The sequence below is a fragment of the Chenopodium album genome, chromosome 27 (assembly GCF_948465745.1).
Source record: "Chenopodium album chromosome 27, dcCheAlbu1.1, whole genome shotgun sequence".
In the NCBI taxonomy this organism is placed as follows: domain Eukaryota; kingdom Viridiplantae; phylum Streptophyta; class Magnoliopsida; order Caryophyllales; family Amaranthaceae; genus Chenopodium; species Chenopodium album.
The window spans coordinates 27,752,303-27,766,653 of NC_137860.1; the positions used below are offsets into that span (position 1 = coordinate 27,752,303).

The 14,351-nt window shown below is 32.2% G+C and overlaps 1 protein-coding gene and 1 long non-coding RNA gene across 2 annotated transcripts; one reads left to right on the forward strand and one right to left on the reverse strand.

The window, feature by feature from the left end:
* Nucleotides 1–2,138: 2,138 nt before the first annotated feature.
* LOC145620604 (uncharacterized) lies at nt 2,139–4,137 on the reverse strand. Its single transcript, XR_014108260.1, has 4 exons — nt 3,995–4,137; nt 3,848–3,903; nt 2,511–2,552; nt 2,139–2,426 (listed from the first exon to the last, which is right to left on the reverse strand). It is a non-coding gene; the product is annotated as an uncharacterized LOC145620604 (long non-coding RNA).
* Nucleotides 4,138–10,371: 6,234 nt separating this feature from the next.
* LOC145621189 (uncharacterized) lies at nt 10,372–14,295 on the forward strand. The gene is made up of 6 exons (XM_081675926.1): nt 10,372–10,708; nt 11,052–11,184; nt 11,767–11,870; nt 12,758–12,902; nt 12,994–13,134; nt 13,222–14,295. Exons 1-6 carry the CDS (start codon nt 10,668–10,670, stop codon nt 14,128–14,130), a joined length of 1,473 nt encoding a protein of 490 aa, XP_081532052.1. The 5' UTR covers nt 10,372–10,667; the 3' UTR covers nt 14,131–14,295.
* Nucleotides 14,296–14,351: the final 56 nt, after the last annotated feature.

The window sequence follows — 14,351 nt, forward strand, 5'->3', positions numbered from 1 at the left end:
CTTAATAGTTTTAGAACTTAAAAAGTTTTACAAATGCTTGCTACTACATAAGTCTTGTTACATAGTTTACAATTAAACCTTTTTTTTTTATAGTTTCAGAAAATTATCTCTGATGTATGATTTTTCTGATTGTTGCGTGCTCGTGTTTAAACTTTTATCATTTGATTTATGCAGAGTGTGCATAATTTCTACCTTGATATACTTGCCGTTTTGCCCCCTCTTTCGTCGTGACCCTTTATAATGTATAGTTCATCGGTCTATACTCTATATAAAGACATTTCGATGAGATTAGATGATAACAATGCGAAACAGAACCTGAGAAAAAGTGTAAGTAAGCCCTGTAGGCTTGATCTTGCAGATAACAAAGACCAAGATAATGGAATTCAGATAACTTGCAGATATGCAAAAGCAACAAAACTAAAAGAGGGGATTACATTCTTCACAATAATCACAACCTTATTGATTTTACTGGTATTCGCGTTTCACAAGAAACTATAGAGGCAAAATATGCTTAGGATGCTATTACTTAAATTCATAAGTTCAATTATGTTTGATTTTACATCGTAAAAAAGTAAATTTGTGTCAACTTTACACCATGTACCTGTCCGGATTTAATAGTCACATATAAACATGGAGATAGAGCTTTTTTAAATAACGGGAGAGAGGAGACGTAAGTAACCATTAGAAATATATAAAATGTCATGTCTTTCATAATGAAGGATTGGGGCAATTTGAAGACTAATTATCTATCTTTTAAATTTCCATCATTATAGTGATAAATGACTTCTAAATTAGTACTCCGTAGTTTATTTAGGATTGCTAACCTTTGTGGAAAATCAGTCAAGTTAATTGTTTTTAATAGCAAAATGTGACAAAGGGATAGCTCATGGATAATAACCAAGTCGAATGTTACTTAGAAGACTAATATAACCTTAATTAGAAATTTAGAATGTATACCAATTACCAAGTCTCTTTCATATTTAGGTTTTAATTTTCTAACTTAGACCTGGTTATTGGGCGGGTCGGGTTAGGGTCGGTGCGGGTTGGTTGCGGGTCAGGGTCAAAGAGGGTCGCATTTTATAGGGTCAATATAGGATTGGGCCAATGCGGGTCACGGGTCGATAATGGGCGGGCCTACAAAATATCAATTAAAATAAATATTGGACAAAGCCATTATTAAATACATATGAATACAAATTAATCTATATAATTATTTTTACATTATGTATTTTCTTTATCAACTAAATTGGAAAAACATGTTGGCCCGCCATTATTAAATACATATGAATACAAATTAATCTATATAATTATTTTTATATTATGTAATTTCTTTATCAACTAAATTGGAAAAACATGTTGGCCCTATATGGACCCTGTCCATTAAAAGCCCTATAAGCTTGGCCCTAACCCTATTATCATTGGGCTACCTTGTCCAATAACCACCTCTACTCTAACTTGCATGTTATTTCTTTATGCTAATTATTTTGTACAATTTACTCGTAATTAGCTAAGTAGCTATGGAGTATGAATTTATAAGAGCATAAATAGTATTCTGCATATACAAAATCAGTACAATATAGTTGTGAGTTAAAATATTATTGTACTCTCTAGTCTCATTTTTTGAATTTTATTTTAAGGACTATATTACACAGGTATAAGACTATTACACAGGTTCTTCTAACCGTGACTTGTGTTTGTTGCATAAACAGAAAAAGTGTAATTAACTGGGATTTGTTTGTAATGCCGCGTTGCAAACTTGCAATTTAGGTCATAACACACAAAGGAGTAATACAAAATAGTCAATTGATTATGTGCCTGACTATTTACTACTCTGAATTGAATTTACTTAATAAAAAATAAAAAAAAAATAGTTATTAGGGCATCGATAGTTGTGGAAAAAAAAAATGGTTCTCAGACTTCTCACACAATCATAGCCTCATCAGACATTATCAGTTGAAGTTAAACTTGCCAAAAAAGCATAAGTATCAGAAAAGAATTGCTAATTCTACTCTTCCTAGACTATGAACACAAGTAGACATGTGCACCGACTAATACTTACCAATAATGATCTATAAAAGTGAGCCTAGGCAAGACCAAGCACATCTTAACATAGATATTCATCAGGGGCAAGAAAAGTATAAAAAGAGAAACAGGCCGTTAATATAAATGCAGACCAAGCTAATGAATTCGCCTTCAAATTATTAGTTTTATATAAAGAAAACCATTAGCAACTTCAGTTGGACTAGCATTATAACATCAACCATTAAATTACGATAGTTATCACAATAACAATAGCACACCATATAATTGCAAGGTTCATTGCATTTTGTTTCAGGAACATCCTCTCACTTCTTTCCACTCTTCTTCAGTCCTGAGCCTCCGAACTGTCCCTTCTGAGATGCCTTTGCTCTAAGTTCTTTAAGAGCCTGCTCAAGAAAAAGAAAACCAAATCAGATGACTGTCTTTCCCACAAGCCAAAACACCAAAGAAAAAACATCCCAAGTACTCACCTTCTCCTCTTCCTTCTTCTTTTGAAGAGCGGCCTTGTCATCCTACATCACAAACAAATGAAGTCATGAAAGTATTTCAGCAAAAACTGATCCAGATACATGCATAAACAAGACCCAACACGACAAATTTTTAATAAAGTTAAGTGGCCAACATGGGATTGATGCATTTTCACATGTCCCCAATAGAAGAAAACATTTCACAACAGCTAGAAGAAGATATGATTTTACTTAAGGTACCATGGAAAGCCAGATACATGCATACATCCAACATGGAGATAAATTAGCACATAAAACACTACTAGGAGATCCTTAGCATATGAGAAATATATCAAGAGCTAATACTTGGTATTAGGAAGACGGGAACAAGAAAAATTAATTGTTGCATTTTGGAGCAGGAGAACAGCTTATAGTAATGTTTCCCACAGCAGCCATATAAACATATGGAATAATTGATGCCTCACAAAAAATAAATATTAGAAAAGGTAATCTTTTAGAGGGCCAATGATAGAAATGATCGATCAAATCAAGGAAATACAGACAATAGACTTCCTACTCTGCGTTAGATGTGGACTTTGTGACAGACACTCAACTATGTGTCCCAGGATAGCATAGTTAAACATAGTGCTAAAACAGAGCCGCTACACTTTGTTAAGTAGAACTGTAGAAGATTAACAATATAAAGCAAAGATCATGGTAAAGAACATATTGATTACTCAATACACCACTAAACAATAAACGGTACTCATCATGGATCAATCATGGCTCACCACAATTTTTGAGGCAAGAACACAAACAACCGAGCCCTCACTCTGCCAGTCTGCCTAAGGCATGAACCTTGTATCCGCCTTAGGCATGAACATTGTATCCGCCTTAGGTTTCACAGTAGTCATCGTGGATCAATAAAGTTTACTAATTCATATACAAGCTTAACTCAAAGATTTACTACATCCAGGGCAAACAGATGCAGCCTATAAGTAAAACCTCGACGAACGATTGTTCCACGGATTCTTGAGCCAATCTATACCATACTATCTAAGTAGCAGTTCAATTATTGAGTTGTAAAGACTCAATTTCTGGACCTCCGATGTAAAAAGTTCCACAAGTGACGCAAATATATAAATAAGGCACAAATTACTGATTTAAAAGCAAAAGAGTGGCAAAACAACTAAATTAACGTTCAAAGTTAGCTCAAAAAAGGCAATCAAACAACTTTTCATTCGACAATCACCAAAAGCAAATCAAACCACAATCAATACAGATCAAAACCTAATTTCCGATCCAAATCACAAAAAAAATCACACTTAAACAAAAAAAAGGTAATATGTACAATTAAATACCTCATCCAACTCAGTCTTATCCTTCTTAGGTTGCTTCAAGGGCTTCAATTTTCCACCTGCAAAAAAATTAGGGCAAAAATTGTCAGTTTCAAAGTAAAATTCGATGATCGATTCAAGTTAATTGGCGACAAAAGATGAGAGAGGAACCTTGCTTAGACATGATTGGGCGTTGTCTAGGGTTAGGGTTTGGTCTGGTTATTGAGTTTGAGAATAATTGGGGATTTTTTCCAGAAAAGATAAACCCAGTAACCTCCCCTTTTCGAATTTATTTTCAACACAAAAAGTCAAAAAGTAGAGACACCACGATATATAATAGCCGGACGTACCACCCACTTGACCCAAATGGAACATTGTGGGCATAATTTATCTTTACAAGGGTTCTTTTTTAGCGTTGGCTATACGATCATCTTGATAAGCGAATTTTATCAATTGAGGACATGTTTACTTCAGCTTAATTTCAATTTAAGTCTTGTTCTCATACGTTGAAATTCAGTTCAGTTCAACTCTAATTTCCTTCTCTTATAAAATATTCATTTCAGTTCAGCTGAGTTCAATCAATGAGAACAGGCCTTTAGTTTAGTTCAGTTCAATTCAGCTTTAATCAGTTCAGTCCAGCTCCTAATTATCTTCTCTCATAAAATATTCATTTCAGCTCTATTCAGTTCAGTTCAGTTCAGCTCCAATCATTTCTGTTCACTTCACTTCAGTAAATGTGAACAGACCCTAACAATGCATCAGTGCTTTACTATGTTTGCATGGTATGTACGGAGTATAATTTATTTTTATTGAAATTTTCTAAAAATACTTTGTTGTTTGATTGAAGGTAATTTTTCATTTTTTTTCCTTACTTAAGTGATAATGTTACCAAAAGTGTAATTAATTTGGTCGCCTATTACTCCGTATTTGATATGATGTGACAAATGAGGTAACACTCTAACCCTAGATATTTAGGGGTTTGCTCTGCCCTCATTAACTTCCATTTTAATTAATGATATATGTATAGATTTGAAGTATACAATGCATCATTAAATTTTATACCCTAAACAAACTAATCTATACTTAGGGCCTGTTCATATTTACTTAATTTCAGTTCAGTTCAGCTTCAATCAGTTCAGTTCCAATCAGTTCAGTTCAGTTCAGTTCAGTTCAGCTCTTGATTTCCCTCTCACATAAAATATTCATTTCAACTCAATTCAGTTCAGTTCAATTCAGTTCCAATCAGTTCAATTCAGCTCCAATCAGTTCAGTTCAGTTCAATTCAGCTCAGTTCAGTAAATATGAACAGGCCCTTAGTATTTAAAAACACAAACCGCATATTTTTCATATGACACATGTCATCATAAGTTACTCATTACTCCATATAACACATGTCACCTCCCTTAATCTTTTTGTTTAAGTCTATGCATTTTTTAACTTGCAAATTCAAGTAAGAAAATGAAGGGGTTCATTTCCACTATAATAAAATAAAATTAAACTAATTAATACACATTACATAAACATATAAATTATAATAGAAATTGTCTTTTCATCTCCTAGACTTAAAATATAACTTAAACCAATATGCCATTGCATATCCCACAATCTTCATGTATATATACATAATTAAATTCCTTTATCTTTTTCCACAATTCTCTTTCTCTTTTAAGTTTTAGCATTGAAACAATTACTTCCTCAAAAGTTTCAACTATTAAAAAACATACCTACATATGAAAATAGCCCAAAGTAACAACCCGTGCATCAAACGGGTCAAAAGACTAGTTCAATTTGAATCCTTTACCATCTCCCCTCATATTATTTGTCTCTTCAATTCCTTCTTATTTGGACACTCTCATTATCAAAAACAATTATTTCCCCTCTTTTTAAGACGATTGGTCTTAAATAAACATCACCATAAGTCCATAATTGTATCATACAAAAAAAAAAAAAATGTAATTACCCGATTTGAGAGAACTTTTTTTGAAGAAAAGTAAAATGTCATTCATTAATCAATGAACAATTTGTACATGAGAACATAAGAAGAGATTACAAGATCAAAAAAGTTTGATTTGAGTGCAACTTGGTTATATTTTAAATGACTAGAATTCAATTCCAACATGTATGAAAACACGGACGCAACTCAAACTCAATATAATATGGCTTGATTCTTAACCCAACCCACACAGTTGATCAGCACATAGTCACATATTTCTAATACTAGGATTACAAGCTAAAACTATAAGCGAATATAAGCATGCATCGCTTCAAAATATAATTACAATAGAAATAAAAAATAATACTCCCTTTGTCCCAATTTATTTGCAACATTTAAACTTGACATGCTTGCCGATGCAAATGTTTGACCTTCAATATCTTTATTATATATTTATAAAGTCTATAAAAATTGTATATTGAGAAAGTATATATTAAAATAAACTCAACAACATCTTATATGATTATATTGACTTTTATATATTGCCTCTAAAAAAAAATATATATTGACTTTTATATATTAGTTAAAAAAGATGGTCAAAGTGAGATATGTGAATAGTACGTACAAAAGTCAAAACGCTGCGAGTAATTTGAGACGAATGGCGTAATTAAAAAAAAATAAAAATAAAAAAGAAACATGTTGGAGTTCATGTTGGCCTATTGGGCCCCTGATTTATTCATTTTGGACAGCCATATTGGGCCTTTGATGGTCTTTTTTTATTTTTTTTATTTTTTATTTTTTATTTTTTATTTTTACATAATCACTCTAGTCTCTCATATTCTTTTCTTTTAAATGCGCATTTTCAGAATTACTGTAGTTTTTTTTTTTTTTTTTTTTTTTTTTTTTTTTTTTTTTTTTTTGGACTCAATACTTTCCTACATCCTCTTGCAAACATATACTGATATACAGAAACACTTAGGTAAAAGGTTTGAGTCAAACCTTTATTTACCTTATTAAACCTTCCATTTTGCCCCAAACCTATCCTAATCAGACACCATCTACAATTTATTACAAGGTATTACATTTGTTTCATAATAATCGCAATACTTTTACTGACATATATGACAATACATAACTTTAACCATTAATATTTATAATTATATATTATTAAGAAGTATAAAGTTATATATATTGAAAATTTACATCTAGACTAATTTCAAAATATTTACATGACAAAGTATGTTTATTATATATTCATAAAAAAATATAGTCAAGTTAATTATATGAATAGTGAACCGTCATTCAGACAAAGTGTTAGGATAATTAAATAATTACAAAACAGAGAGATTTTGATACATTTCTCCTCGATCAATTACCCTGAACCTCTCTTACAAAAAAGCTCATGCATGGTACTAGCTTATTCAGAATTAGCCTTTTGGACTTCAAACTCTTATCCCTAAATTTTTTCTCAACCAAACACTCAAATTAGAGGTTTGACGTTTGAGTTAGTCAAACAATCTCTCTCTCTCTCTCTTTTTTTCTTTCTTTTTTTCTTTTTTTTTTTTATTTTTATATTTTGTATCAAACCTCTCCTAACCAAACACTCGCCTCACTCGTAATTTCGTAAATGGATGACATGATAGTGTGTTACACGTCATCTTTCCAACATCTCAGGATGTCACATCATCACTCAAATAATGTCACATCCCCCAAGCAACCCTCAACCTCTTATAAGAGTGATAACTAATTCACCATCTAAGCCAATTATCTAGTATGTTATTAATATGTAAAAAAAAATTATATAAGTGCAAAGTTCAATTAAAAAAATATACTAAAAAAAAAAACTCAAATTTAGTTTGATAATGACAATTACAATTTTAAAAAGCCTTTAAAAAATTACTGATTGCAAGCTACAACAATAGCAACCCCGGACAATGTCTGAGCTACTCACTAGTTGGTATAATTATTGTTTTATCCATTTATATTATAATAAAGTAAAATATTTGAGTACAACAACTCAAGGTAGTGTTTAATTGCAAGCATTAGCTAATTCAAAATTAAAGCAATGAATCAAGTATAAAAATTAAACCTTGTGGACCAAGCAATTACAAAAACGCAAGTAATTGGACACGAAATTAAGGTAAGACATTCCATGTGATTTGTATCACAGCTGTTTTCCTCTCTTCCCACCCTCCTTTCCTTTGCTTTCCTCTAGTATTTATTTCGTCTCTAATTGTAGTAACTTTTGTTACTAATGGCAACAAATATGGACAACTTTAGGGTGTAATCTAATGCTTAACGAAAAAGGCCAGTTGATGTACAGACAAGAGTAAGTGTGGATTGTATGTACATTCATCTTGCAAGACCTAGCTAGCTACCACTTTCAACATTATCATCGTATCATAATCTAAGCATATATATCATGTAACATTCAGTAATCCCGCGTATATGCTTTTAAAAATATTTTATGCATGCATAGTGTGCATATAGATCTATTATTTGTAGCTAGAATATCGGGAAGAGCTAGAATGTATACTAACTTGTACTATATATGTCAAACTGCACTATAAAATTGTATTACTTGTATACAAAACTTTAGATGTACTTTGGGCTTGTTCACATAACTGAACTGAGCTGAACTAAACGAAGTTGAACTGATCTGAATATTTTATGAGAGAAGAAAATTAGGAGCTGAACTGAACTGATTGAAACTGAATTAAAATTAATAAGCTGAAGTGAACAAGTCCTTTGTATGTGCTTGGGTTAAATTAGTTGGGTGCATCTATCCAACTATATCTTCATTCATTAATTTGTTTGAGCCATTCAAAAGAGTTAAAGGTTGCCTCGATTAAGATAGCATCGGATCACTTAGCTTGATTCTGATTTTATCTTTGAACATGTAAAGGATATTTTCATAATAGTATATCATTATATTCATGATATATATGCTTAAATAATAGATCAAGTTGTAGTATTTGGAATGGAGGTTAAAAAAAAAAAAAAAATTTGAAAGTTTATTTAGCCTGTAAAAATTTTATTTAAAAAAAATTGACACTTGGCACACATTATTAAATGTATTCACTTCATGTACTGTGTTTAATTTCCATCCTAAATTCATTGTTTAAAAAAAAAAAAAAAAAAAAAATTCCATCCTACATTCAATTGTAACAAAACTTTCATGTTTGTACATGTCCTTTCAATTCAAGCGCTTAAGATCAAAAGCATAATAAGTAAGAAGTTTACACCCTTACACCGGGATGTTAAGTAGATAACTAGTTACCTTCATATCTCATATATATACTCCATATTTACAATCTAAAACCTTAGTAAAAAGGGAAGAATAAAACATTATACCATTATACAACAAGTATATATTATGTTGTATGCTTAGCTTAGGTTGAAGAAAAAGAATCCCAAGTATTAATAAGGGAAGCATAATTGCAAAAATCATGAACAAGAAGACCAAATCTAAAAGTATATACTTGTATAACGTAGGACAACGTTTATAAATAATTTGTGTATACCATATAGTAAGAGATAGAGAATCAGATAGAGCCCCCACCACAACCCTGTTCCGCCGGCTACGTAAGTATCAAGCATAACTTAATTAGTTTGTTACAACCCATTGCCTTGCAATCATCCAGCTCATTTCTAGCTTATCTATTTTTTCACCCTTTTCCTCTTCAACTTTATCTTAACCAATTAATATTCTTTGCTAGGTGAGACGATATTATAATGGTTATGATAAGTGCACTCGGATTACTTTGTAATTTACGTTGAATGTATCTGTTTAGAAATTTGTGATAAAATCAGACGTCGATTGATGTAATAATGACTTTATATCAAATACTACAACATGACGTTTCATCAAATCCATCAATCAATCACACATCATATTAATAATTAAAAATAATATATATATTATTTAAATAAAAATCCACAAGGCTATGTTCCTTGACTTCTCTCAATCCACCCTACAAAAAAATCACATACTTGTACAACAATTCTAAATGTTTGAATAAATTTTAACCATTTCTAGATGTTGGAAATAATTACCTGAGTTCTTAATTATTCTAGCTTGAACTTAATTAAACTTTGAAATATGGAGTATACATTCTAAATTGTTAGAGATATGATATATATTTCCGATATATCATATCTCTAACATAAATTTCTAATGTGTGTCAAGTAGCCATCCATAAATCACACATTCTTAATTTTTTTTAAAAGAGAAAAACCTATTTATTAAATTCCATTTCTATTTCTAAATACAGACATTCGAAAAAATTGTCACATTTCTATTTCATAAAGAATAATTATAAGAATTTTCCAATAATATCTTTAAAACCCGATTCGGCCATGGATATAGTCCCACACTACACCTTACAAATTGAAACCTCCAAGTTGAGGCAATCACAACAACTTGACATTAGAAAAGTTCAAATAATCTCCAACCATGTCCTAATTTCTTACACCCTGTTTTATCATTTTATAACCATATTGTATATTTTTGTATGACTATTACAGAGATAAACCAACTCCCTTATATTCATATCACCTTTGTTAACAGACTCTCTTGCCCTCTTTTTCAGCTTTCTCTCTCCTACGTGGCATCCTCCCTCCACCTCAGCTGCTCCTTCTTTTACTCTCCCTATAAATTTCATTTTTCTGGGTATTTTTTCTTCGTCACAGTTCATCAATTATCAGATTCTTTTCCTTATTTTGCTTTTCTTGATTATTAATTTTTCTGGGTTGAATTTTGTTCTTATCCAAAATTTTCCCTCATTCTTTCCGTGACTTGATTGGCTTAAACACAACCAATTATACTTCCCACATTCGATTGAATTTTTCATTCTTATTTTCTTTTATATATACTATAATATTCTGAGGATATCAAATTATTCAGAACAAATGTTGAACGGAATTTTTCGCAGTAATTTCAGAACAAAATGGTATGATTTTAAGAATTATTTTGATGCTCTGTTTTTTCTTCTTCGAATGATTTTTATTGAAATTTGTGGGTTTTTGTGTGGATTTTATCAATGGGATTTTGGGTTTTTCGGGGTTTATATTGATTACTAGTGAAATGCTTTTCTGGGTTTTTGCTGATTCCTGGTTAAAGATTTTTTCTGGGTTTTTTTTTTTTATTGATTGTAGTTAAAGATGTTCATGTTTTCTGGGGTTTTGTTGCTGGTATCAATTATTGCGAATCTGGATTTAGTTGTTAATGAAGATTTTTATTTAATTGAGTTTCTGGGAATTGCGATTTGATGTTGATTTGTGAATGTAAAACAGCAAATCGTTGTTGAGTCGCACAAAAACGCGATTAGAGGTGATAAAGAAGAGACGCAATGCAATGCAGAGGTTTTTGAAGAAAGATATAGCTGAGCTTTTGAAAAGCAACCTTGATCGTAATGCCTATGGCAGGGTATCTTATTATTCTTTCACCTATTGTTTCTTGTTTCGAAAATATTTCATGATCAAAACTCGTCTACATTATTAGCCCTCTATTTGCCGAAATAAAAGATATATCCGGTTTAAGTGTATTTGGAGCTTGCATGCCATTCTTTTCGTAACGTTTTGAAAATGATTTGTATGCTAATTGCTAAACCATATTAACTACATTTTAGAATTAATAGGGCTAATCATCATCAATTTAATGATTGTATTTAATGTAAAATAAACTTTAGGTGGATAATTAATAACTTGCTTTCATTAAGTACAAGCTTGTTAATTTCATATACAAGCACCTTGTTATAGGGTGAGTGCTAACATGCCCCATGTCATGTTGAGCGGCTTATAAAAAATATGATCAACATTCCTACAGAAAACTGGAGTGAGCTTTTTAGCTTTTTTATGGAGTCGTCTCGAATGGGCAAATGTTTTATCTATGGTAATTCTTAATGTTTTGGACATTTCTTGGTGTGATCTTCAAATGTACTAGTCGTACGTACATGATGATATTTAGGCGTGACATGATTTATGTGCCATATTTTTTCTGTTCATGTAGGCGGAAGGGCTATATGTCGAGTTAAACCTGTCTTTGTGTTATGGGTACGTAGAGCAATGTTGCACCTGCATCATCGAAAATCTCAAGGAAATGCACAGGCAAAGGTATCATTTGCATTTGGTGAATTGTGATCATAATGTCTATTTCTTTGTAGACTATGATTCTGCTAATTTATTTTTAGATAGAAGACTTTTATGACATTTTATTAACATGTCTACAACTATCAAGTTATGATTGTGATTGGCAAGCATGTGTTCTCTTCATTAAGGAGAGTTTACTCATAAACTTTAATTGTTTTACCAAGTATCTCAGCTATAAAGTAACATGTAAAGTCAAATTGGTTGTAGTTTATTTTTTAGAGATTTTGTTAAGTCAAATAGGTTGTTGAAGTTGTGGGTAGCAATCATATCAACTGCCTTTCATTTTGTTTTGACCCCAGAATAATTAATTCTCTCTTGTATTTTATACAAGGAAGGATGTCTAATATTCCCTTAGATGTGCAGATAGTCAGATACTGATAGTAACATACAGTTTGTACTAATTTTAGCCGTCCATTGTCACTTGTTATAACATACTTCGTAATAATGGTCCCGATTTTGTCATATGTCCTTTATAAGGTTGAGACAATATGACAACTAATTTTAAATGGAAGGAGTATAGAGGTTTTACCTTTGAAAATGGATTAGATGGTATAGTTTGTAAACTCGCCTAACATTAAAACCACATGTAATTGTTTAGACCATGGGACATTATGCTTGCTATAGGATTTGCAAATGGTACATTTAACAGTATGAAATTAAATATACTCTGTTATATGGAGTATGAAAGTACTAGTCTTTAAATTTAGAGATAACACTGAAGAGGGCCTAAGGGCTAAGACTTTTTCCTTAATTGCAAGGTCATTTCTTTTTTGTGCTTATGTTCATCTGTTTGCTGAAGACAATAGCGCTACGTACCACAGTTGTATTGATATCAACTGCTTTTTCTGCAGTGAGTGCCCTGAAGAATGCAAAGTTGCTGTGGCATCTTTGATACACGCTGCAGCTAGATTTTCTGATCTGCCTGAATTGCGTGAGCTAAGAAATCTATTCTATGACAAATATGGGAAAGCGTTAGAGCCATTCACCAGTAAAGAGGTAATTTTGATTGACTTACTGCTAATATGGCTTAAGTATATTTGGTCTGTAGTTGCATACCTGATCTTTTGTTCATTGACATTATGGTTAGTTCACGGAGAACTTATTGTCGAGACCTCCTTCAACACAAATGAAGCTGCAATTGATGCAAGAAATAGCACAAGAATTCTCCGTGGCATGGGATCCTGTACAAATGGAGCAGCAACTGCAAAGTCCTAGCCTTCCTACTCAAGTAAGTCGGTTCACCACCAGGTTTCATATACACGAGTACGTGCTAATTCTAGGCCATTATTTCTCACATAATACCAATCATTTTCAGGAAAAACCTGCAAAAACTGCTGCTGTAAATGGGGCTAGTGATGGCCAAACATTGTTCAGAAACAAGTCTACCACAGATCTAGTGAAAGGAAAACAAGTTGATGCCAAACAGAATAATGAAGAGCAGACTCTTCCAGTTAAATCCAGAAGGCGAAACTCTTGCACAGGACTGAAAGAAAATATTGCAGAGGAATCACAGGAAGAAAATAGCATGCAAGAAGAAAAAATTCCAAACAATGCTTATAGAAAGCCGTTCACTAATAGAATCATTCCTGCTCCTTACATCAAATCCAGTAATAATACAGACGAAGATAATAATCAGAAGAATGAGGTTGATGACTTGATTGGCAAAACTAAAGCAAGACCAAGATCAGTGAGAACAAAGTTCTTGAAGCCATCAACAAGCACTGCGAGCACAACCAGAAATGCTGAGCATGAGATTGATCCAAGGGGTAGCTTAAGTGCGAGGGTCACAGATTCAAGGAGATACGATCTTGATCTAGATGATGATGAGGAAGAGGAAGAAGCAAAACTCGATAAGTTTTTCACTCAATTCGGTAAAAAAAAGGTACCAGAAAGTGCTCCAGCTGCTCTAAGAAAAGAAGATAGTGGAACACCAAAATCTGAGCTGCCTCTACCTCCAGGTAGACGAAGATACTTTTCTTCCGAGCCTGATCAGCCTGCATCTCCAAAAATTAAGGAAGCAAACGACAGTCGAAGGAAACCGGACAAGAGTATATCTCTTCAACCAGATCAGCAGCAGTCTGAATTGCTTAAAACTTCAATTAGACACGTAAGATCTTCTTCATATGTCAATGATGGGCATGTGCATCCGAGGATGCCAGAATTTGATGATTTAGCAGAAAGGATAACTGTCCTGAAAAATGTACAAGGTGATTTTGAATTGTAAAAAAAAGATGCTGGTCCTTTCACCTATAAAAACTTCTAGTATTTTTTAAAATCTTGTTTTACACAGTTGTAGGAAGAAGTATACTAGTCTTTGGTTCTCTGTAAATTTTTTTTTTCCTGGGTTCTGAACTGTGTAAATTTGCTTAGTTCAATAAAATCCATGCTGATGGGCATTCCTTGAAAGTATTAATACTAACAGTGTTTCATTAGGAAAATCACTTA

Excerpts from the sequence above, each read along its gene's own strand:
- LOC145621189 (XM_081675926.1), top strand. The coding sequence starts at position 10,668 with ATGTTGAACGGAATTTTTCGCAGTAATTTCAGAACAAAATG. Across the intron at positions 10,709-11,051 it reads AGTAATTTCAGAACAAAATG|CAAATCGTTGTTGAGTCGCA; the intron begins GTATGATTTTAA and ends AATGTAAAACAG. Across the intron at positions 12,903-12,993 it reads AGCCATTCACCAGTAAAGAG|TTCACGGAGAACTTATTGTC; the intron begins GTAATTTTGATT and ends CATTATGGTTAG.